The 23,751-nt window shown below is 54.5% G+C and overlaps 1 protein-coding gene across 1 annotated transcript in view; it reads left to right on the top strand.

The window, feature by feature from the left end:
* Window positions 1-22,073, top strand: part of ARHGAP27 (Rho GTPase activating protein 27) — a 53,932-nt gene extending 31,859 nt beyond the window's left edge. Inside the window, exons 6-15 of the mRNA XM_029913150.1 lie at window positions 1,360-1,447; window positions 5,359-5,463; window positions 9,207-9,305; window positions 10,143-10,242; window positions 11,363-11,488; window positions 11,688-11,786; window positions 12,759-12,836; window positions 16,942-17,076; window positions 19,366-19,471; window positions 21,315-22,073. Of these exons, the coding sequence (XP_029769010.1) occupies window positions 1,360-1,447; window positions 5,359-5,463; window positions 9,207-9,305; window positions 10,143-10,242; window positions 11,363-11,488; window positions 11,688-11,786; window positions 12,759-12,836; window positions 16,942-17,076; window positions 19,366-19,471; window positions 21,315-21,492 (1,114 nt within the window). The 3' untranslated portion in view covers window positions 21,493-22,073. The remainder of the gene's footprint in view (window positions 1-1,359; window positions 1,448-5,358; window positions 5,464-9,206; window positions 9,306-10,142; window positions 10,243-11,362; window positions 11,489-11,687; window positions 11,787-12,758; window positions 12,837-16,941; window positions 17,077-19,365; window positions 19,472-21,314) is intronic.
* Window positions 22,074-23,751: the final 1,678 nt, after the last annotated feature.

Below are 23,751 nucleotides of genomic sequence, written 5' to 3'. Positions count from 1 at the left end.
CGTGTTCCATGCGTCTCTCGGTGCTGCAGTTCTCCATGTGTGCAATGTGGTGGTAGCCGCACCCCACAGGCCTGTTCAGATACTAGAGTGAAGTGGGCCCTGGAACCACCTGAGCTAGGGAGACGAAACTAGGAAAGTCTCAGCCAGTCCTGCTCTTTGAGGGTGTTGCCACCATTTTTGATGCATTCTGCAAATTTCTCCAAATTTGGCAAGATCCAGCCTCCATTCCAAGACGAGACTGAGGAGGGATTTGCTCTCCTGCTATGGCCCTTATACATCACTGCACCATCCTCCAGGGGCCAGGACAGTCACGGAGCTGACTAGGGGACAATTCCCCCAGTACAAGTTCTGTGCAGGGGTTTGTCTCCTGGGCGCTTACCCCTGTCCCATCCCCACACACAACTCCCATACCCAAGTGGGGTGCAGCTTTCAACTCGGCCTAGCTGGCCCATTGGGGGTCTTGGTTACAGCCCTGGGTCTGGTAATCCGCCCACACAGAAGCCCTCCAGCGCCTTCCCACAATTCCCTCCTGTGTGCCCACAAGGGCAGAGGATCACAGAGCGGCTCAGTGTAGTGCGGCACAAAGAACCGGGGGCTGCCCCCCTGAAATCCTAGTGACACGCACTGGGGAATGCAGCACCACTGAGGTCCCAGTGACGCCGGCAGGGCTTTGCAGCCTGGCTGCTCACACCTGGGCTAGGCCAACCCGGAGCCGATCCCCCAGACTAGCTCTGTGGTGTAGACCCGGGGGCTGCAGTATCCCAGCTCACTGCTCTGGGGACTCACTGCTGGCTGAAGAGGGGCCCATGGGCAGTCCTGGGGGGGCCAGAACCTATAGCAGCTCCCAGCTATTATGCAGGAGGTCAGACGAGATTATAATGGTCCCTTCTGGCTTTGAAATCTATGCACCTGCTTTTGCAAACATTCACGTTTTGAGCAGAACTTGCCAGGAGCTCCCTGCCCCAGCCTGAGCAGCCTGCGGTGGGATGCAGGGTTAGGTAGATAATGTTCATTTGGGTCTAACCTCCCCTCCTCTATTGGTAAGTTTTCCAGGCCGCCCAGCCTCCCGGACAGCAAAGGGCTGTGCCAGCATCTGGCCACAGACCAGCAAACTCGGCACTTCTCCCTGCGTACAGTTCCGAGCACAGGGAGGAGGATTTTGATGTAGAACTCCCGGACCAGCCAGCAATGAAGGAACCAGTGTCTCCTTAGGAAGTGAGGAGGCCGTTGAGGGAAGGGGCTGTGCCATGCGTAGGGCTGCCCCCCACCTTCCCTTCCTCAGCTGGCAGCATGAGAACAGGGTCCTGCCAGCGTAACCGACATCTGGGTTTAATGCTTTCCTCACCATTCCTCCCCCAGGAAGAACTGGAGCTCATCCTGGACTGTCCTGGAGGGGGGCATCTTGACCTTTTTTAAGGAGTCGAAGCATTTGTCTTCCAGCAGCTTGGTGAGTTGCCAGCCTTTGGCTACTGTCCTTGCTAGGCCCAGGTTGGGAATTGCTGACAGGCTGCAGGCTGCTCACCAGCACAATTTCCCAGCCCTTCCCTGTGCAGCCTCTGGCTTGTACCCTCCCTCCTTCATCACCCTGCAGGAGACGCTTCCCAGGTACCGAGCAAGCTTTCTGCAAGGAGCAAAGTGTGCAAGCAGACTCTGGGCCTGGCTGACTTGTCTCCCAATGGACCCTGAAAATAGTGGGACCATAGAATCCTAGAATATCAGGGTTGGAAGAGACCTCAGGAGGTATCTAGTCCAACCCCCTGCTCAAAGCAGGACCAACCCCAACTAAATCATCCCAGCCAGGGCTTTGACAGTCGATTGACCAGTTGAATCCCGCTCTGGAATCTGAAATTCCCTAGAGTGTGTGGCTTGCATTCAAAAGCCCCCTGTTCATGTGGCTTCCAGACCCCTTCTAGGCGCTGGATGCTAGTGGAGTGACTCAGCAGGGGAAGAGTCAGAGCTGCTCTGCAAGGGCTGTTTTCCCCCTCCCGGATTAGTGTTTATAATAAGAGACGCGAGTAAGTTACCACCAGCGACAAAGGAAACCCAGAACTCCCTCGCGTGGCCTTCGAGCTGTGGTCAGAGCCGCTCGAAATAGGGAAGGCTGCTCGCAGCACTGGTGCGCGTTGTCACATAGCTCAGGGCTGGTGTGGGCTTGCAACACTTTTGGCGGCATTTTGCAGCAAGGGGAAGAGAATGAGGGCGAGAGAAAAAATGTATCTGCAAGGAGCTCCACGCCCCAAGCAGACCCCTAGCCAGATGCAGCAATGTTGACATCCACGCACAGTGCGGGGAGCTCTGTAGGGCCACATCCTATTCCTGCAAACTCCATCACTGAGGCTCAACCAGGGTGGAGAGCTGTGCTCATGTGGGGGGAAATTAATAAAAATGATGCATCCGGGGAGCCCTTCAGCCCGCTGAAATGCCTGATGCTATTTCCTGACTGGTGGACGATGGGGGCTAGGATTTCAAAGGAACCTCAGGGAATAAGGTGCCAAATCCCCACTGAAATCTAATGGGATCTGGGTTCCTAACTGCCTTAGGGCTTGTCTGCCTGGGGAACCTGAGCAGAAGAGCAATTGTGGAACAGAAATGGCTAACCCAGAAAACGGCACTCTTCTTCTGGAATAAGAGAGTCCGTACAGGGAGTTAATCAGAAATAAATATTGCTCTTGCAATTCAAACCCTCCCTTATTCCGGATTAGTTCCCGAGGTATACTCGCTCTGTGGAAACTCCCCACCCACGAGGTTGGAGCAGACAGACTCTTTAATCCCCTGTGGAATAGCAAAGTGCCTGGGTATTTCACTGACATTTCCCAGTGGAAAGCTGTGTTCTATTAGAAAAACCCAGCAAACCACATGCACACCAGAGCCCTGACCCCCCGGACACAAAACCGATAACCACGTGCCCAATGCCAGCATTACTGACGTACCAGAGAGAGCATCCAGGAAGAGACGTTCCTCCCCTTTATGGGAGAATTCTGTGCTGGCCCCCTAGCGTCACCACCTTCTCACTCAGGCCTTGGCTACATTTGCGAGTTACAGCGCTGTAAAGCCTCCCCCAGCGCTGTGACTCACTGACCGGCTACACTGGCAAGGCACGTACAGCGCTGTATCTCCCTGGGTACACCGCTGCGGGTACTCCACCTCCCTGAGAAGCGTAAGAGATACAGCAGAGTGGCTACGACTCTCCCCTGCGAGTGTGTGCCAGGAATCAACCTGCAGCGCTGTACTGGTCACCTTGTCAAGTGGCCAATCCTCTCCATTGTTGTAACCGGCTGCAGGAATGCGGAAGTGCCGGTTTCAAAGCTCGTACTACAGAGAAAAAGCAAATAGTTTGCTGTTTGCTTTGAGTGAGTGAATGAATGAGCAGGGGGCCGGGAGTTCGGAACTTGCAAAATAGAGTGCTGACACGCTCCAAAAAGCACTCTCTCCCCCCCCACGCTCCCCGTCACACTCCACCCCCCACCGTTTTGAAAAGCACGTTGCAGCCACATGAATGCTGGGATAGCTGCCCATAATGCACCGCTCCCAACACAGCTGCAAATGTTGCAAGTGTGACCACACCACTGCGCTGGCAGCTGTCAGTGTGGACAGACTGCAGCGCTTTCCCCACTCAGCTGTATGAAGACAGGTTTACCTCACAGCGCTGTACAGCTGCAAGTGTAGCCAAGGCCCCAGATTGCTTCAGATGTGAGTTCTGCTCCCTCTGGCTCCTTTAGGCACAGTTATAGTGGAGATGCAGCTTCCATCAAGAAAAGTGTGGCTTTGCCGGTATAGTTTATACCGGTTCAAAATAAGCTCTCCCAGCAAAAGGACTTTTTGGCCAGTATAACTGTGTCCACGCTAGGGCTTTTGCCTGGATTAAAATGTCATAAAAAGATTGCATCCCTACCTGCAATTGCTAGTCAGGCAAAAGTTTCTAGTATTGCCCTAGTCTTAGAAATACTCGGGGCAATCTTGGTGTCCAGTCCAGGGGAGGGTTGAATTACATTTTTAATTATGGCCCATGAGCATCCGTTTAGAATTGAAAGCTCCCCTCAGTGCACGCACATCGCCCGGTGATCTCACTGGGAGGCACAAATGAAATAGTCAGTTGTCATCACTGAGCTTTACCCCAACCCCTCTCCCTGAGGTGATTACTAGGGACCGGCAGAGTTCATTCTTCTCGGAGCTATTGTTTCAGGCATTCTGCAGGCGTCACTGCAAAGTCCCACCCTGCTTCTGCTGGGGTGGTTAACTCTGCAACCACGAGCGGTTTTGTTTTGAATGAAAGCTGAGATGCTGCAGAATGGGAGAGAGTTCCGCCACCTCTTGTGGCTTCATCCCAGGTCTCGTGATCTTTGATGTTTTTCTTAAAGCCCCAACTCCTGCAAACATGATTAGGTGTAGGGTGACCAGATGTCCCGTTTTTAAAGGGACAGTCCAGTTTTTTGGGACTTTTTCGTATATAGGCATCTATTACCCCTCACCCCCTGTCCTATTTTTTCACAGTTGCTATCTGGTCACCCTAATTAGGTGAGAATTTCAGCTTTCAGTTTTAAAAAAGGAAGTTTCTACTCTCGTGGTTGTGGAGAAGAAGCTGGGAAACACAACCCCAAATGGCTCCAGCACCCAGAGGCAAAGGAAAACACCCCACAGTAGCAGTAGTATTTTAAACTCATGGTTTTTAAGCCAATCGGATGGTTTTTTGGAGCCTGACTCATGATCTTTGCCTGCTTGGGCTCAGTGATGCAGCAGATATGCTGCAGGCTCGATCAACACACTGCGCCAATGGAATGAAACCGTATGAACCTCTGATCGGCTGGTTCTGGTACAACTGACTCTGGGCGAGGTGTCCTGTGAGAGGCACTCGGTGGCCGGGAGCCAAAAGGCCTAGATTCTAATCCCTACTCTGTGTTCCCATGGCATGGCCTGTCTCCATTGGCTAGCCCCCCTGATGGCCCATGGCAGTTGGAGTGTGGAGGGGCTGCCCTCTGCCAGCTCAGATGGAACGAGGAGCTGATCGGGGTCCTCTCATCCAGGGTTCTAGCCACCTTGTGCTGGGTCTGGCACTGGGCTGGGTTCCCCTTCGTACCTGCAGCCATGTTGCCTATAGAGACCTGTGTCCCTGGCAGGAACCACACCAGAGGGGTGATGGCAGGAGGGCAGGACAGCGCTGGCTGTACCTGCCTCGGTCCGTCCACGCCCAGCTCTGAGCCCGATGGAAATGCCAAGGACAGACATGGGACCCCTGCCCACATGGCTGGTTTTATAGCCCATGAGCAAACGTTCTTCACCCTGCGACAGCCTCGCTGCTCTGCTCCTATGAACAGAGCTCAGTGTCTCCCTGGGCGTGACCATCCTCTTTCCTTCCTCCAGAAACACCCTTCCATGCTGACCACACCCGAGCATACTGTGGATCTGCGGGGGGCTGCCGTGTCCTGGGCTCCCAAAGAGAAATCCAGCAAGAAGAACGTTCTGGAGGTGAGTCCGCTCAATGCAGCGTGGCTTTGGTGGGGCCGCAGGGCCAGGTGGGGGGAGAGATGTGTTGCCTTGGTAAAGAGGCTAAAACCATTGGAAACACCAAGGCCTGCTCCATGTGCAAACTGGGTTAGTTAAACCCACACAGACCATGTGTAGATGCTTACTTTGGTTTAAAGGTGGTTTATTTTGGTTTAGCTGAACCCTGTTCCTGAATGACTTATGATTAGTCTGCATTACACAATCACCCCCCGCCCCCGCTGACAGCTCTGCTAGCAAAGCCCCTGGTGTAGATGCAACAATGCTGCCAGAAGAGCGTTCGGGGAGGTGGTGTGGCTATGCCGGCGGAAGAGCTCCATTTGCTGCATATCCACCAGCGACTCTGCTGGAGTGGCAATGTCGGCAAAGCTCTGTAGTGTCGACAAGCCCTGAGGTAAGGCACTGCTAGATCGGAATCGAAGGCCGTGTCTACACTACAGACCCTTGGCCGGTATAGCTGTGCCAGCAGAACCCTCTAGTGTAGACACAGCATAAGACAGCAGTTCTTCTCCCAGCATAGCTACACCACCTCCCCAAAGGCCATTAGCTACGGTGCGAGAAGCACTCTTCTGGGGGTATAGCTGTGTCTGCCCCAGGGGTTGGCTGGCATAGCCATGTCGGGAAGCGGGAGTGATTGTTTTAACACTCCTAACCGGGGCTGGATTAACGCAGGGGCTTTAGGGGCTGCAGCCCAGGGCTTCAGGCTAAGGGGAGCCCCACAAAAATAAATCCATAATTATAGACAATTCAGTGGTCACCAACCCATCGATCGCGATCAACTGGTTGATCCTGGAGCCTCTGCTAGTCAATCGTGATCTCCAGGATGCTAAAAGTCCAGCGGCGCAGCAGGGCTCAGGCAGGCTGCCTGCATGCCGGGGCCCCACACCACTCCTGGAAGCGGCCGGCTGCTTGCAGGTCTCTGCAGCCCCTGGTCGTGGGGGGGATGAACCGGCCAATGGGAGCTGCAAGGGCGGCGCTTGCGGGTGCAGGCAGAGCACGGAGACACGCTGTCCCCCACCCCACAGGAGCGCACAGAGACGTGCCAGTAGCCAGCCGCTTCTGGGAGCAGCATGGGGCTATGGCAGGTAGGCAGGCAGCTCAGCTTGCCTGAGCCCTGCTGCACTGCCAGCCGGGAGCCGCCTGTGGTAAGCGCCTCCCAGTCGGAGCCTGCACCTCACACCCTCTCCTGCACCCCAATCCCCTGCCCCAGGTCAGAATCCCCTCCTGCACCCAAGCTCCCTCCCAGAGCCCGCAAACCTCACCCCCTCCTACACCCCAATCCCCTGCCCCAGGTCAGAATCCCCTCCTGCACCCAAGCTCCCTCCCAGAGCCCACACCCCTCACCCTCTCCTGCACCCCAACCCCCTGCCCCAGCCTGGAGCCCCCTCCTGCACCCAAACTCCATCCAGAAAGAAACTAATAAAACAGCTGTTCTAAGGTAAGAAGTCGGCTATTTTGAATTAACTTAACTATATTCTACATGTTTTAAGACTAAACTGTAACCACAAAATGGCTTTATGTTAATTAAAAGGCAAGTTTAGTATAGCGTTAATAGCCCAATGGTATAATTGTGATCATTTTGTTTTAAATTAGGAAAAAGACTTGTATACAGGGCCCCTCAAAATCTAATAGCCCCAGGCCCACAGCAGAGTTAATCCAGCCCTGCTCCTAGCTGGCAAAGCTATGCCAGCCAAACGCTGTACCGTAGACCAGGCCATAGAATCAAGGAAATGCAGGGCTGAAAGGGATCTTGGGATGTCATCTACTCCCATCCCCCAGCGCTGAGGCAGGATGAACTATACTGAGGCCTTTTCTGACTGGTGCTAGAGTATCCACGCAGGGGCTGGCAGGGGTTTAACGGAACAGGTTTAAATTCACACCTGTAACTAAACTGGTTTGACTCTGCGTGGACAAGACCCCAGGAGGGTCCTGAGGCTTGGTGAGAACAGAGCCTCTTTGTGCAGGGCTGTGGTTTGCACCCAAGAGCTGATGCCCCCTGGCTGGTGTGTTCTCTGGCACGTGCACACACGGCCCTCACACCTGTGTCTCTTTAGTGCCCTGCACGCTGGCTGCTTATTGGGCTAACGGTCACTTCACGTTCCCTGTCGCACGGCGCTGCCGTCTGCCCCAGTGCCAAGCAGCTGGGTTATGCGCCTCAGTCTGAACTGGGGCAATCTGCCCTTCCTTTGCAGCGAGGTGGCGGCGGGTGGGGCGGGGCAGTGGGAAATCGCGACTTCAGGCCTTGACTACACACCCAAGTTGGCCTGGTGCAACTAAAGTGTACAGGCCCCCTCCCACCCCAGTGTGGACGCCGTTCTCCTGAGATCAAGGTACTTCTCCTGGGATAGCCAGACCCAGGCAGGATGGGGAATAAGCTATGCTGGTGTTAGGCCCTGTTCTTCCAGAGTAACTGCGTCCATGCTAGGGGTTGTACCAGTAGAACTATAAGGCGCATGGGGATCATATCCACAACTGACACAGTTATACCAGTACGAGCGCACCAGGCCTCCCTGGCCATTGCATAACCCTCCACTGGCTGCTGTTTAGCAAGCCCAGTGTATCTTTTAAATAAGACGTGAGTGGCCAGGGGCCACACGCTATTGCCGAGGGGCAGCCAGACTTCAGGGGAAAGGGAGAATTAAAAAGTGGTGTCTCCGTCAGCAGGGCCCCTCTCTGCATACAGCAGGGCAGTACGGGCCGGTCCCCTTTGCCAGTGCAGACAGCAGGCTCCTTTGGGACGGCCGGTACAGCCAAACCCTGGCTCTTTTGGGCTTTGCATTGGAAAGGAAACTGCCAGCCGGTAACTCTTCATGCCTGCACAACAGGACAGTGGATGGAACCGAGGTGTTTGGCCGCAGCTTTGAGCAAACCAAGCCGGGGGTTGGTTGTTACTGAACACTTCTATTGCAGTAGCACAGAGGGGTTGGCCAGCTAAGTCCCACAGTACTGGGGGCTGGCCGTACACGGAGCAAGTGGCAGCCCCCACCCAAGGAGCTCACAACAGGTGGATGAGACAGACTGGTGACCCGCACTGGGATCACAATTCTAGCCAGTCAGGAGCAGCGATCACAACGGCCCGCCTGCCTGGCCAGGTTGCGGGCAGAGCTGGGACACTCTTGCTGCAGAGACAGCTTAGAGATGCAGCTAAATACAGGGGGAGTCCTCAGTGCAGAGCCAGGGCTTAGTCTGAGGGAGTCCAGTGCAAGGGATCTGCCCCTAGAAGCCAGGCATCTTTTCCTCAGGACCTGTGAGCACCGAAGACAAGGGCTGAGCCTGGGGGGAGGGAGAGCTCAGTGGTTTGAGCATTGGCCTCCTAAACCCAGAGTTGTGATCTCAATCCTTGAGGGAGCCATTTAGGGATCTGGGGCAAAAATCTATCTGGGGATTGGTCCTGCTTTGAACAGGGGGTTGGACTAGATGACCTCCTGAGGTCCCTTCCAACCCTAGATTCTATGTAGTCTGTGTCGATGGGAATTTGGGGTGCCCAAGGAGCAGAGACTTGAGCTGTAAAATTGCACAGAAGTCAAGGCCAACAGCAGGGGCCCTGTCACATGCGCATGTCTCAGCCCAGCCCACTGGTGTCTGAGCGCTTTTGTGCCATGGAAAGAAACTGCCCTTCTTTCCCTACGGACCCTCTGGAAGGCTGTCACATTGGGGGCGGCACAGCGCCTGTTTCACCCTGATAACTCCCACGCTGCTACTTTCAGCTGAAGACCTGCGACGGTTCCGAGTTCTTGATCCAGCACGACTCTGAGCCCATTGTGGCCACGTGGCAGAAGGTGATCACCGACAGCATCAGCAAGCTGGTGAGAGGGGCTTCTCCGGGCGTTTTGTTAGAGCTTTCCCGAGGCACTGGCCTGGCAGGAGCCTGAACCCAGGACCTCCGGGCCAACCAGCAGGAGCTCTGAGCTAAAGTTCCAGGATCAGGCCCCTTTGTTCAGAAGACCTTTTACACAGTCCAGCCCCCAGATGGGGACAGAGACCCAGATAGGTGGCCGGTTGGTTACACACCACGCCCCCATCTTCAGCACTGACCCTGACCCCCTTCTCCTGCTCCGTTCTCTGCTCAGCCTCACTTTCCCTTCTATGCCCATCTTCTGCTCAGCTCTGTCCCCTCCTGGAGCCCCACCCAGGTTTCGTCTTTAGGATCTGGCATTGCCATCCTGGGACTGGCTTTCTCACGAGATTTACAGCACTTTGGCTGCTAGAAACACCCTCCCAGCCGCTGTCCCCCTGGGAACTCAGCACGGCGGGATTGGTTTCTTTCTTACCCCAACCTCAAAAAAATGTGAATTTTGAGCAAAGTTTCAGGTTGGCTCCTGCTGCGGTTGCATTCTCTGCACTGCAGTAGCCCTAGGCCCTGGACCCCAGTGCACCAGGTGCTGTACAAACACAGAACAAAAGCCCATCCCTGCCCCAAAGAGCTGACAGTCCAAGTATCTGTTGTGTCCAGACTGATTTGTGGCCCATCACTTGTGTGTCGGGGTGGGGGAATTTTCGCATTATCCGCTCTCTCCCTCCCAACCTACTCAGCCGTGTCTAGCAGGCTCTGGGAAAGCACCACACCTCCCGCCCTGAGCTGCACACCTCTGAGCTCCTTCGGGGCCTTGATGGGACAAGAGCTGATGCCATGTCTCCCTCAGTCCACAGACTTTCCTACTCACGACGAGAACGGAAATGTTGGGGACTTTGGAGCCAAGGAGAGACTGGGAAACAACAAAGACGAAGACAAAAAGAATCCAGGTGAGTGGGTGAGATCTGAGCGGAGCAGCCTGCTTGGGAACAGCCCAGGGGCCCGCTCTGGTGCAGCCTCCAGGCCGAGTCTGCCTGGGAGCTGCTGCCGAGCTCGTTGTCTGCTCAGCTCAGTCCAGGCAGAGCTGCATTAACTACCCAATGTCCCTTGGTAAGGTGCAGCTGAGCAGCAGTGTAGATGCCCTAGTTAGTAGCATGCAGCGAAGGCGGAGGGCCAGGTTCTATGCTGGGAGACAGCCCAGAAGTTGCAGGAGTGCTCACCACCTGGAGCCTGGGCCAAATGGCTCCTTGGGCAAGTTAGAGCAGCCTCTACATAGAGCAGCCTTCATGGGGCGGCTCTGCAGCCCCTGATCTCTGGAACCCCAAGCTCTTTGGCTGTTCCCAACCCCCACTTGCCCAGGCCTTGCAGTGGGGCAGTGTAGGGTGGTTGTACCTCGGAAAATTCTCCCCCTGCCTTGGAGGCTTGCATACAGCCCATATGTACTGCCAGAGCAGGCTGCAGCATCGGCCCCATAGCATGCCCTGTGCTGCATTGCAGGGCAAACTGGCTGAAGGGCACAGATGGCAACACGAATGCGAGCTGGGTCCCCCACCTCCTCTGGCTGGTGTGCTCAAGGCCAGGTCATGTCTGGCCCTTTGGCATGTCCTGTCATGGGAGCGGGACTAGGATGGGGTACAGTAGGCAGGGATGGTGCTGACACCAGGCACCTGGCAGCACCAGGCTTGGGGTGGTAATGTCCCTGCAACAGGACTCTCTCTAACATGGAGTTTTCTTTCTGGTATAAAGCAGCTGGTCACCCAGGAAGACTGAGACCAGAGTGGGGAGCTGGCAGGGGCAGCGCCAGCCTCTTTCCAGTGTGGGGGGCTGAGGTGGACTAGACAGAAAATTAGAACTGCAGAAGTAAGGGTGGCAATGCCATACCATGCCACCCTTACTTCTGTGTAATGTTTGGCCTTCGCGCTGGGAGGGGACCTACGGGGAGGGCTAAGCCAAGCAACCTGTCTGCAGCCCATTTGGGGCTCCTTGTCTGTGCCCAGAATGATGCCTGTCTCCTCCCTGCTGGGGCCTCTCCTGGTCTCGCGGTGAAACGCTCTCCCTTGTCTCCCGCAGCCTCCGGGCCGGCGGCCAGTAGCCTGGGCTCCGAGAGCGACACCAGCAAAGTTCGGAACAGGCTGCGAAAGCTCCTCCAGAAACGGCCCCCTCTGCAGTTCCTGCGGGAGCGAGGGTACATCAAAGGTACAGGCTGGGTGGGGCACTTTGGGGGGTGGGCGCTTACGAGAAGAACAAACCCTTCTTCCGAGCCAGGAAACCCAAACCTTGCATCCCCAAGCAAAGCTTCTCCCCCAGCACGTCCAGGGGGGCAAATCATCCTGATCCCCTGGCAGAGCCCCGAGTTACCTGCCTAAATGTCTGGGTTTGTTGGTTTGTTTTTCAGACCAAGTGTTTGGCTGCTCCTTGCAAGCGCTGTGCGAGCGGGAGCATGGCACGGTGCCGCGGTTTGTGCAGCAGTGCATCCAGACGGTGGAACACAGAGGTATCCTCGCCAAATCCTCCAGTAAAGAGCAGGGGGCCAAGAGAGCCCCTAGCCAGCCCTTTCCATGCTCCAGGGCTCCAGCCCTCGGGGAAGCACAGCCCCTTCTGCCCTGAGTAACCAGCCCTGACTGCACCATCTCTGGCACTGCAGCCCCTCCCAGCGTTACCTGGTGCCCTTGGGCCTAGATGGGCTACGAGAAGGGGCTGCAGGCTCAGGGTGGGTTAGTTTCCCAAGAAGCATCCCACAAACTGACTAATGGAGCAGCTCATTGCTCACAGCTCATTGCTATTAGCATCTGGCTTCTGAATTCTTCATCTCGAGGCTTGGTTCAATCTGGGCTTGTAGAGCAAGCTGTTGGCGTGTGTCTGCACGTACCCTCCCACCTTAAAAAGTCGTCCCTAGGAGAAGCAGAACAGAAAGCAGCACAGAAGTTTCTAAACTGCTTTTCTCGACTCTTTCGAATCTGCGTGGCCCTGCTCCCCTCTCGGTTTCTGCCGCAGCTGCTGCAGACCTGGACCTGCCCTGCTGCATCCCAATGCATTGCTCCTTCCCCCAAGGCAGGCTGCAAGTATGAGCCGTGTCTGGGGCATGGAGGGCCCCTGCTGCTCGCGTACCCCACTGCATTCCGCTTTGTAAGGAACAGGGCAGAGGTCCAAAAGAGCTTGGGGCCAGACTTCCAAGTGCTTAGCACCTTCAGCCTGGGCCAGGTTTCCCAAGCAGTTCAGGTGCTAAGCACCCCTGGAAATGCAGCAGTAGGTATCAGCACCCAGTCCGCTGAGCACTTGTGCAAATCTGTCACATCCTTTTGAGAATGCCGGCCCTCCTAGCGCCTATGGAGCATGAAGCTGTCTTCACACTGGGCTTGCTTTATGTGTGAATCTCTGTCGCAACGTCTCTCCAGCTCCTTGTTGGCATATTCCCGTTGTCCAGCTGCGGGGTGACTAACTGTAGTTTTGGTTCCTGGTCTAATAGGTTTGGACATTGATGGACTTTATCGAGTAAGTGGAAATCTGGCAACTATACAGAAACTGCGCTACAAAGTGGACCACGGTAGGCCTGCTTTCAGTGGGTTAGCTGTAGCTTTCTTACAATCTAATGTCTTTAAATAAACATGCCTTTGACTTCTTAAAATCTTTTTCTAATTTAGAAAGGTGAGAAAATACAGAATCAGGTAAACTGGTAATGCTTTGAGAGCCTGTTGGTCATTTGTCACCAGAATAGCGTGTCCCCACGGTAAAAAGGATGTTGAAAAATTGGAGGGAGCTCAGAGAAGAGTTACAAGGATCATTCGAGAACAGCCGGTCGGGAGTTTTCCAATGAAACGGGAGAGTCCCTGGAGATCTGTCTTCCAGTTCACTTTTTCCAAAATGAAAAAATTCGTTTCCTTTTCATGGAAACTGAAAATTTGAGTTTTCATTCCAGGTTGGAATTAACTTAAAGAAAAAAAAAAAAAGTGTCAGAATTTCCCATGGAACAGAAATTCCAAGTTTTAACAGCTCTAGATTCAAAATCTGGAAACCTGCCTCATGGAGAGAGAGCTTCTTTAGCCTCTCTGTCTAGCTTATGAAAGAGAAGGCTGAGAGAGGATTTTTTACTCCCAGCCTCCAAGGGCCGGCTCCCATTTAGACACCACAAGACATGGTCCCATTTTAGAAGATTGAGCACATTGAGCTTCTCCCAAAAGGAGTGAAGGCTACTGAGAGCCAAGGGCAGACAAAAGTACAGCAAGGTTCAGTGGGTGGAAGCTGAAGATAGAAAACCCCAACTGGAAATTGGGTGCCCATTGTTAACGGCAAAGGTAAATAACCATTAGAACAACTGCCCTAACGGTGTGATGGGTTCCTCCTCGCTTGGAGTGTTAAGGTTGGCGTTTCTCTCTCTCTTGCTCAACGAGAAGTTAACAGGCTCAGTGCAGGAATCTCTGAGGCTTTCTGATCATGTTACACAGGAGATCAGACTAGATCTTTATTAGGGTTACCATATTTCAACAATCAAAAAAGAGGACGGGGGAGCCCCGCCCTAGCCCCACCCCCATCCACTCCCTCCCACTTCCTGCCCCCTGACTGCCCCCTCAGAATCCCCAACCCCCCCCGCTCCTTGTCCCCTGACTGTCTAAGCCTCTCTGCTCCTTGTCCCCTGACTGCCCCCTCCTGAGACCCCCCCCACCCTAACTGCCCCCACTATGTTCTCTGTCCAGACACCGGAGGGGCAGAGGGTTGGTCCCACACCGCACAAGATGTGGCAGGATCCAGTTTTAAATTTACCCCCTGCCCTTGCTTCACTGAAGGGGGGAGGGGAGAGTTGCTCTTGACTTGTGTGGGGTACCAGGGAGTCGAAGCCCCGACCCCGCCTGAAGTCACTGGTGCAACCCCTCCCGCTCCAGCTGGGGAGCTGCACCTGGCCCTAGGGGCTGCAGGGTCCGCCACTCCTGGAATCTCCCTCCCTCCTGCCATGGCTGCAGGAGGCTCCCTTGTCCCCCTCGCAGCCTTGGCGGGCGCGATGCGGCAGCCGGAGGGGAGGGGAGGAAACCTCCCGTTTCCTCCCCCCCCTCCCCCACAGGCAGCCTCCTTTGTGAGGGCTCGGCCGTGACGCGCTGCCCTGCCCGAGCTGCAGCCGCGCCAGAGATCGTCCGAGGGCTGCAGGCAGCGCTGGAGCTGCCGGAGGATGTCGGAGCCAGCCCCGCACCAGCGGGCTGAGCGGGGAGTTGTCCCAGGAGAAGTTTCCCTGCAGGCTCCGCTCCGGCCGGCAGAAAGCCGGGAGCCTGAGGGCGCCCGTGCTAGTGGCGCCGCAGGGAGGGAGGTTACGGGCTTGGGTGCCCAGGGAAACTTCTCCCGGGACAATTCCCCGCTCAGCCCGCTGGTGCGGGGCCGGCTCCAACTCATCCTCCGGCAGCCCCGTCGGCACCAGCGCTGCCTGCAGCCCTCGGACACTCCCCGGCACGGCTGCAGCTCGGGCAGGGCAGCACGTCAGGGCCTTGGCACTCGCCACCCGGGGCTGGGGCTGGGGGGCCCTGGATGGGTCTGGGCTCAAGGAGCGCCCAGCTGTGAACGTGGCGCCGAGCTCAACAGAACCCCTAGCGGCTCCTCGGTAAAGAACCTCTCCGAGCCCCGCAGTTCCTGGGACAGGCGCTCAGAGGCTTGCTCTGGCAGGGTTACCATACGCCCACATGCCGGCTGGCCGGGAGGGATTTTTAAATATCGAAAAACCCGGACGTTTTTTAGATATTTAAACATTCCTCCCGGACGGCCATTTAACAACCAAAAAGCCGGACATGTCTGGGGAAATCCGGACTTTTGGTAACCCTATCTTTATGGTCCCTTCTAGTCTTACAAATCTGTGGCTGAGATCCTGTGCCCATTGAAGCCAATGGGAGTTTTGTCATTGACTTCAATGAGGGCAGGATTTTGCACTATGAGTCTCTGTTGCGTGTAAGAAATGCCAAGTCGAATGTGGGATGGATTCTGGGCGCACACCTCAAAGCCTGTGTTTTGTTCGAACACAGGGAGTGAGCCAGTCTCCACAGGGGCTGTTAGTGATCTCGCAGGAATCCTGCCGACTGGATACTAATGGGAGAAGCAGCTTGTTCCTGCTCTGTCCCCTTTTCTCTTCCCTCCCTCTTAGATGCCCAAGGGTTCTCATTGGAGGGGAGGGAGGTGGTCCCTTAGCTGTCTCTTCGCAGAGCAGACACACCTCATGAGCACTGTGGAACCAGCGGGACCCTCCTTCAGTTGGGTTTGTAAGAACTGGGGGAGAAATCAGTGTCCAGTATTGCAGCAGTGATGGTAGCAATAGCATCTCCCTGGCTCTGTTCATCCGGAGGTGAGCCATGGATTACAGCAGCGCCGAGAAGGTCAGGACCCGACTGCACTAGGTGCTGTACAAACACCGAATGAGGCACTTTTTAGATACTTTGCCCACAACACTTGCTGGAATCACTTAAGCTATCATTGAATTGCAGCCACCTCTGGGGTAGAATTTGGTCACTTGCTTAGTTGTACTACTGCCCAACAGTTTAGGGGCAGGAAGTGAAGAAGAAATTATTCAACTGAAACTCCATGAGGAATTTAAGGAGACAGTTTGATTACAGAAGTTAGCGATCCCCGTTAACCCTCTTCCTCCTATCGAAAGAGCTGTGGGGCTAACACCTGGTGGGAAGATTGGTTTTATAGCTCACTTGAAGAATGTAGCCGTTCCGTAGCACAGCACCCTTAACACTCCCTGATACTAGGACAGTCCCGGCTCAGGGTGGATCTACACTGCAATCCAAGGTGTGAGCGCAACACTGGTAGACATAACTGTGCTCACACACCTAAGTACAGCCATGTAGATATGGTGGCACAGGCTGTCTAAGCAGACCGGGGACCCTACGTACGGACTCACATTGCTAGTCTATGCTGAAGCCTGTGCCATCGTGGTCACACAGATGTTTTTAGCCATGTGTTTTAGTGTTGTGTACGTTTACAGTGCGGCAATAGCACCTCAGATGCAGTGTAGACGCACCCTCTGAGGGAAGTCGGCCTGCTATTGGATCACCAACATCCCCTGGAGTTTCTCTAGAGATCTCCTGTCCGAGTGCTGAGCAGACCCAGCCTGGCTTCATTTGAGAGCTGACGAGATTGCAGGCAGTAAATTGTACATTTAATCCTCCTCTGTTGTTAAACTCTGTGAGGTCTCCAGTGATGCAGAGACAACTTCCAGGAAATGGGCTCCACCAGGGAGGGCCAGCATTCTACTCCTGTTTGGATTCACAGAGATTAGGGCCAAAAGGGGCCATTCGATCATCCAGGCTGACCCCTGCCTAGCACAGGCCAGAGACCCTCGCCCCGTCACCTCATGTTGAGCCCAGTAACTTGTGTGTGGCTAAAGCATTTTCCAGTCTGAAGCTGCAGACTTCAAGAGCCGGAGACTCTCCCCCTTCCTTCAGTAGCTTGATCCAATGGCTAATCCCCTCGCTGGTAGAAATGTGTATCTGATACTTCCGTCCCCCTTTGCACTACTGAAGAGCACTCTCACCTCTGTGCCCTGAGCTTGCACACGTGTGTGCACATCCTGGCCCAGGATTGCCTGACTTGACCTAGATCCATACATGCATGGAGCAAGCCCCTCCCACCCCAGTATCAGAGCACTGGCTAACCTACCTGCCTCCTTCCCACAGATGAAAATCTGGACCTGGATGATGGCCGGTGGGAGGATGTCCACGTCATCACGGGGGCTTTGAAGCTCTTCTTTCGGGAGCTGCCAGAGCCGCTCTTCCCATTCAGCTACTTTGACAAATTCATCACTGCGATAAGTAAGGGACAAGAGAAGCCACGGCCCTGTCTGACACCTGCAGTGTGGGTGGCGGCCAGTCCTCTACCCAGCAGGGCCGTGCTCATTTGGATTTCCTGAGCCCCTTCACTCCGCAGTTCAGCCCCAAAGCCTGGCCCCATCTCCCCAGCCAAGACACAAGAGCAGACGCTGAAGGGATCTCTCCTATTATCATTAAGGGTACAGTTATGCTGTGACTGGGAGGTGTGATATCCAGTGGGGGTAGATAGACATGCACTAGCTCTCTGCGAGCTAGCACCTAAAAATAGCAGCATGGACACAGAGACATGAGTGGCAGCTCGGGCTAGCACTCCCAATGGCTCCATGTCTAGTTGGCAGCCGGTATCAAGCGGAGTGCCCCAAGGGTCGGTCCTGGGGCCAGTTTTGTTCAATATCTTCATTAATGATCTGGAGGATGGTGTGGAGTTTGCAGATGACACTAAACTGGGAGGAGTGGTAGATACGCTGGAGAGTAGGGATAGGATACAGAGGGACCTAGACAAATTAGAGGATTGGGCCAAAAGAAATCTGATGAGGTTCAACAGGGACAAGTGCAGAGTCCTGCACTTAGGACAGAAGAATCCCATGCACTGCTACAGACTAGGGACCAAATGGCTAGGCAGCAGTTCTGCAGAAAAGGACCAAGGGGTTACAGTGGACAAGAAGCTGGATATGAGTCAACAGTGTGCCCTTGTTGCCAAGAAGGCTAACGGCATTTGGGGCTGTATAAGTAGATCGAGGGATGTGATCATTCCCCTCTATTCGGCATTGGTGAGGCCTCATCTGGAGTACTGTGTCCAGTTTTGGGCCCCACACTACAAGAAGGATGTGGAAAAATTGGAACGAGCCCAGCAGAGGGCAACAAAAATGATTAGGGGGCTGGAGCACATGATTTATGAGGAGAGGCTGAGAGAACTGGGATTATTTAGTCTGCAGAAGAGAAGAATGAGGCGGGATTTGATAGCTGCTTTCAACTACCTGAAAGAGGGTTCCAAAGAGGACGGATCTAGACTGTTCTCAGTGGTAGCAGATGACAGAACAAGGAGTAATGGTCTCAAGTTGCAGTGGGGGAGGTTTAGGTTGGATATTAGGAAAAACTTTTTCACTAGGAGGGTGATGAAGCACTGGAATGGGTTACCTAGGGAGATGGTGGAATCTCCTCCCTTAGAGGTTTTTAAGGCCCGGCTTGACAAAGCCCTGGCTGGGATGATTTAGTTGGGGATTGCTCCTGCTTTGAGCAGGGGGTTGGACTAGATGACCTCCTGAGGTCCTTTCCAACCCTGATATTCTATGATCCCCCCCCCGGGTACATACATGGGCAGCTAGCATGAGCCATCACCTGTGCAAGCCCGGTGAAGCGGCTCTTTTTAGTGCATGTGCGTGTACCTGAGCTGGGCTGGGAATTACACCTGCCCCGTGTGGACGCATGCTAAGACATCATGGGTTTTGACTGAGAATGCTGCTGCCCACTCAGCATAGACTGCCGTTCTGGACACTTATTTAGAGTCCGGTGCCATTCTGAAAATGGCTCCGTATTATGGAGCCATGCAACCAGCTCTGCTTTCACAGCTGAGCTGTGATTTGTTGAAGAGGATGCATGAGAAACGCATGGAAGGTTAAAGCCCTCTGCAGTCTCTGTTTGAGGTACAAGGCCAGAGAGGTAGGCCTGGCTGATTTGGAGGTGGGCCAACAGACCCAGCCTGTGTTCTGTGCCTGGTGCCAGAGCAGTGGGCTGAGCATCCAGGCAAGGTTTGAATTGCTGTTCATGGGAGTAGCTTGGTACAGTCACAGCCTTTAATTGGCTGCATGACAAACCCAGAGCCACACCAGAGATAAATGATTTCTGCCCACAGGCTGTCCTGAACCAGGATGTAGCGCCAGCCAACTTGGTTCCCTGGGGGAAGATATGATTTCTGTATCTAGCTACTTGTCAGACGGTCCCACCCCCTGTAATATCTAAGCACAGCAAGGGCATGAGTGGATTTATCCTTGGAACTCTGAGAGGAGGTGGTGGTGTCCCTGTGTTAGTGCTGGGCAAATCACGTAGGGGCAGATCCTCACCCGGTGGGAATCACTATAGCTCCGGCGATGTCAATGGACCTGTGACAACTTGCACCAGCCCCGCAGCTCTCCTCGAGGTCACATGGCCAGTCGGTGTCAGAGCCAGGCGAGAGCCCAGATCTCCTGAGTCCCAGTCCAGGGTCTCCCGCCCACGCGCTCTGACGCCCAGTCCTGACGAGGTGGAATGACCTGGTTTTCCATCTGGTTGTAGAAATATATGACCAGGCGAAGCGCAGCAAGTGCATCCGTGACCTGGTGTGTTCCTTACCTGAGGCCAACCGCGACACCATGAAGGTTCTCTTCCAGCACCTCTGCCGGTGAGTTCTTGCCCTGGTACCCAGGCCTCTCCATGTGCATGGAGCTTTGTGCTTTGATCTGCACAGTCCCCAGCCATTCATGTAATTCTCCTCTATGTCTGAACACGGCCATCAGGGAGGCCAGAGATCACTGCTCCTGCCTGAGCACTAATCCTGCACGTCTGTGCCGCTTCCTTTCCCTTGACTCTCATCAGCAGTGTTATGAGGCGCTTGTCCCAGCCTGTGCCACCCTGTACCGTGGTGCTGGACTGGAGTAGGGGAGAGAAGGCAGCACGGTGCTGACGGCCGCAGGGGCCTGGTGCTACCCTTGGCAGGTATATAGGGGCAGATCTTCCAGGGTACGGTGCAGTCTGAGGAAGCCAAATCTAGTGGCAAGACCTTGGAAGGGGAGAAGGAAATTAAGCTACTGCTGGTTTCCTTTGTACCCACGTGCCTTTCCCTGCTAGTCTCCTCGGGGGGGAATTTTCACCCCTGGTCTTAGCCTTGGCTCCTGGAAGACCCTTCAAAACTCCCCTGGCCATGCCCCTTACAAGGTTCTTCCTCAGCTCGATTGTTGTGCTTGGAGTATCCTATGGGACTCTGCAGACCGCTCCCAGCCTGCTGGGTTTTAACAGCGCCTCCCGCTGCAGGATGCTCAGCCAGAGTTGGGTGGAAAGCAGGGGGAGGGGATTTTACTTAAAGTGAAAACAAAAAAACAATTGTTGTAGCAAAATGTTCTGTGGACAATGTCGATATTTTTCTTTTTCAGTGAAAATTTGAATGGCAAAAAATTATGTCCAAAACCCAAAATATTTTGTGCCTCATTGAGTTATAATTTGGGTGTCTTATGTTCCCGTTCTCTTCTGCAGGTAGGGGTCTACTTAAATCATGGAGCAATCACACATTTTTTGCAGGTTTGTCATGGCATAAATAGCAAATTTTGCGGATGTGTTACACGTCTGCAAAATTTGCTATTTATGCCATGACCAACTCAAAAAATGTGATTTTTCTCTGCAGCATTTCTCAAACTGGGGGTCCCAACCCAAAAGGGGGTTGCAAGCCCATTTTGGGGTGTTGTGATATTGCCACCCTTACTTCTGTGCTGCTGCTGGCGGCGACGCTGCCTTCAGAGATGGGAGCCCAGCCAGCAACTGATGCTCTCTGGCCACCCAGCTCTTAAGGCAGCACAGAAGTAAGGGTGACAATAGCCTACCATGCCACCCTTACTTCTGCCTGCTGCTGGCAGTGGCACTGCCTATAGTATAGGGTAAAAAGCACACAAAAGACCAGATTTCACAGTCCGTGATGCAATTTTCATGGCCGCAAATTTGGTAGACCCCTATCTATAGGCCAAGCTCCCTGGTTGGACTACATCTCCCACAATGCATCATGGTCTACCCTCTTGAATGGGAGAGGCAGTACATCATGGGAGTCCCTGGCTATGATGCATCATGGGAGTTGTAGTCTGGTTGAGGAGCCCACCCGCTGGAGGAGAATGGGGTCTTGGAGGCAACCAAATTACAACTCCCATAGACATCGCAGCAGAATTTTTTAATTGAAATATTTCGGTTTTTGGGCATTCACTTTTCTGTGGAAAGCAGACATGTCCTGTGAAAAAATTCATTTAGTCAAAAACCCAACTTCCTGTCAGAAAACAGTTTAGATGGAAAACTTTGGATGAGTCCTGGGATCACTGAGTTCCTTCCTTTGCTTGTTGAGCCCTGATCCCCTGGCACTGCCATGCTGTGCTGGATTCATGCCGGGCGTGGTTCTGGTCTCAGCCCATTTCTGTCAGGTGCAGCATTCGTCAGAGTGAGAGACGCCCCTGGCAGTTCCCAGTGACTGACTGTCCTTCTCCCTCCAGTGTGATCGACTACAGGGAGCAGAACCGGATGTCTGTGCAAAGCGTGGCGATTGTGTTTGGGCCCACTCTCCTGAGACCAGAGACCGAGGAAGTAAACATGGCAATGCACATGGTCTTCCAAAACCAGATAGTGGAACACATCTTAAATCAGTACAGCTACATCTTCCCAGACAGCTAAGCCTGGCGGCGAGCCAGAGCCTACAGTGAAAGCAAGGAGCAGAGTCCCTGGGATGGACCGTGGCGGCTGCTAGTGTGTGACACTGAATTGTCCCAGCCTGGACTACAGACAATAGTGGCGACAATCCTTAATAAATTGGCAATGCTGATGCTGGACTGCAGCTACCTGGGATGACTTGTGCCATTGGCCACTGGAGCCATGTGACCAGTGCGCCTCCTTTAGAGATGGGAAAACAGAGTCAGAGAAAACAGGCACCAGATCGGTCATTCTGCAAAACACTCCTGCTCGCCGGGGTTGGTACCAGGCTGTTCCCTGGGAGAATGGCCCCAGGAGAGCACAGGGCCTCTGACCTTTCGGCTGTCCAGCTGCTGAGAGGGGAGGGTCCTCCGTGGGGCTGTGCACTTTCACTTCGCTACAAGTGAAAGCAGCCCAGGCAGGTACTGGAGAAGGGGCGTGACAACCTAACAGATAGTGAAGTGGGGACAGCATCAGCTGTCTGCCCCATGCCTGCACCACTGGAACTGCCAGCAAGAGCTGCTCCAGAGCCCCTCTCCCACACAGCTCACACCACCCCCTGGACCCTGGTGGTGCCCGTCTGCCCCTCAGCCAAAGCAGCCCCTGGGACCCCCGACAGAACAGCATGTTATGCACACCGTGCTGCAGCGCCTCCCCCTGGGCTCCAGCCAGCCCGCCTCCCTGCATGCCTGAGCACCTGCAGCCATTGGGGGATGAACCCTTCATGCCCCCAAGGTTGTTATAGTGCTGAGAAGCCGAGACACAGGTTTTCAAAAGAGCTCAGCTTCCAGGGAGAGCAAGAGCAGTCGTCCCACCCCCCCCCCCCCCCGCCCCCTGGGGGGGGCCGAGCACTCCCCCAAGTGCCTTGCTCTAAGGCCCCCCCTCGGCAGTGAGCAGCAGCGTAGACCATTGAGCCCAGGTCTCTGCAGTCCCACTCCAGGCCCGTGTCACCCCCAGCCTAAGCTGTGTTACTGAGATGGGAGTGGGCTCTGGTGCTAAGACAGCTTGGAGCCGGCGCATGCCAAGGAGGGGGCTGAAATCAACCAACCAACCCCCCTTGAAAACTCCCCTTTTGTAATTAAAAGGAGACCTCCCCCTCCCCTCGCAGCTCACTCTCCCGCAGGGAAACTGCTCCACTTCTGCGGGCTCCTGCCCCTGCCTGGGTGAGGAGCTTAGTTCAAAGTCCTCTGGGGGTCTAGCTGTTGGTGGCTGCAGAGGCCCTGGGCTGTGCATTTAAATGGCTCACTGGCTGTTTTAGTGCAGTGCCTGAACCTGCCCCTGGAATTGGCAGCGACACCTCCACGCAGGGCTACCAACATTTCAGAACATCGGACAGGGCAAACCAGTGCATGAGGCAGGGGCCTGGGACCTCTGAGCCCCACCTGAGCCAGGTTCTGCACTGCCATGGGGTGGGCAAGTACTTCTGAGCTGAATATCCATGAGCCTGGCCTAGGTGTCTGGCTCCTCCTGCCTCCATTGCCCAGAGCATGTGCCCCATGGAGCAGGGCTCCCCCCAACTGCTGCCTCAGAACAAGGCCTGGACTTGTCTCCCACTCCCCCCCCTCTCAGACCCTCTTTTCTCCCCACCTTTGTCACCCTAACATCTGCCCCCCTCCCAAGCCCCCCTTCAGCACCCATCCCCCACAGGCACAGCTGCCTTGCTCCCCACAAGCTTGCCCCATCGCCACTGGAGAATCATGGGAGTATGCAAGAGTCACATCCATTCACAGGCAAGTCCTCAAGTCCCGTCAATGCCGTGTCTAACAGGCCCTACACAAACACAGTGCAGGCAGAGCTAGTGGGGAAATGGCCGTTATTTTCTGTGAAACAAGTTCACAATGTGATGGATTTTTTTTGTCAAAAATGTGTTTCCATTGGAATCAAAACATAATTTGTTTGCTTGGGGGCTTTTTTGAACTCCTGCCCCCCCCCAACACAAAGAAGGGGAGGGGGAACCCAACAAACACTGACAAGGTGGTGTTTTGGTTTGAATTAAACTGAATGAAAGATTTTTTTTATTTGAACTGAAGAGTTTTCATTGGCCAGCGTCAGAGGATACCAGTTTTTTGGGTGTAAACGTGTGGATTGTTCAACAAGCTGCTTTTCACTGAGAAAACATTGTCACAATAATCTTCCACCCCGCTGCAATTCTCTGAGCCTGGCCCTGCCCCAAAGCGGTCACAGTGTGACCAGGAAGAGAAACAAAGGGGCTTTGCCCAAGGTCCTTGGCAGGGTCAGGTAGAG

Source organism: Terrapene carolina, unplaced genomic scaffold (assembly GCF_002925995.2).
Source record: "Terrapene carolina triunguis isolate 2854851 unplaced genomic scaffold, T_m_triunguis-2.0 Scaffold495, whole genome shotgun sequence".
NCBI classification, from domain to species: Eukaryota; Metazoa; Chordata; order Testudines; family Emydidae; genus Terrapene; species Terrapene triunguis.
This window is presented reverse-complemented; position numbering and strand designations above follow the sequence as displayed.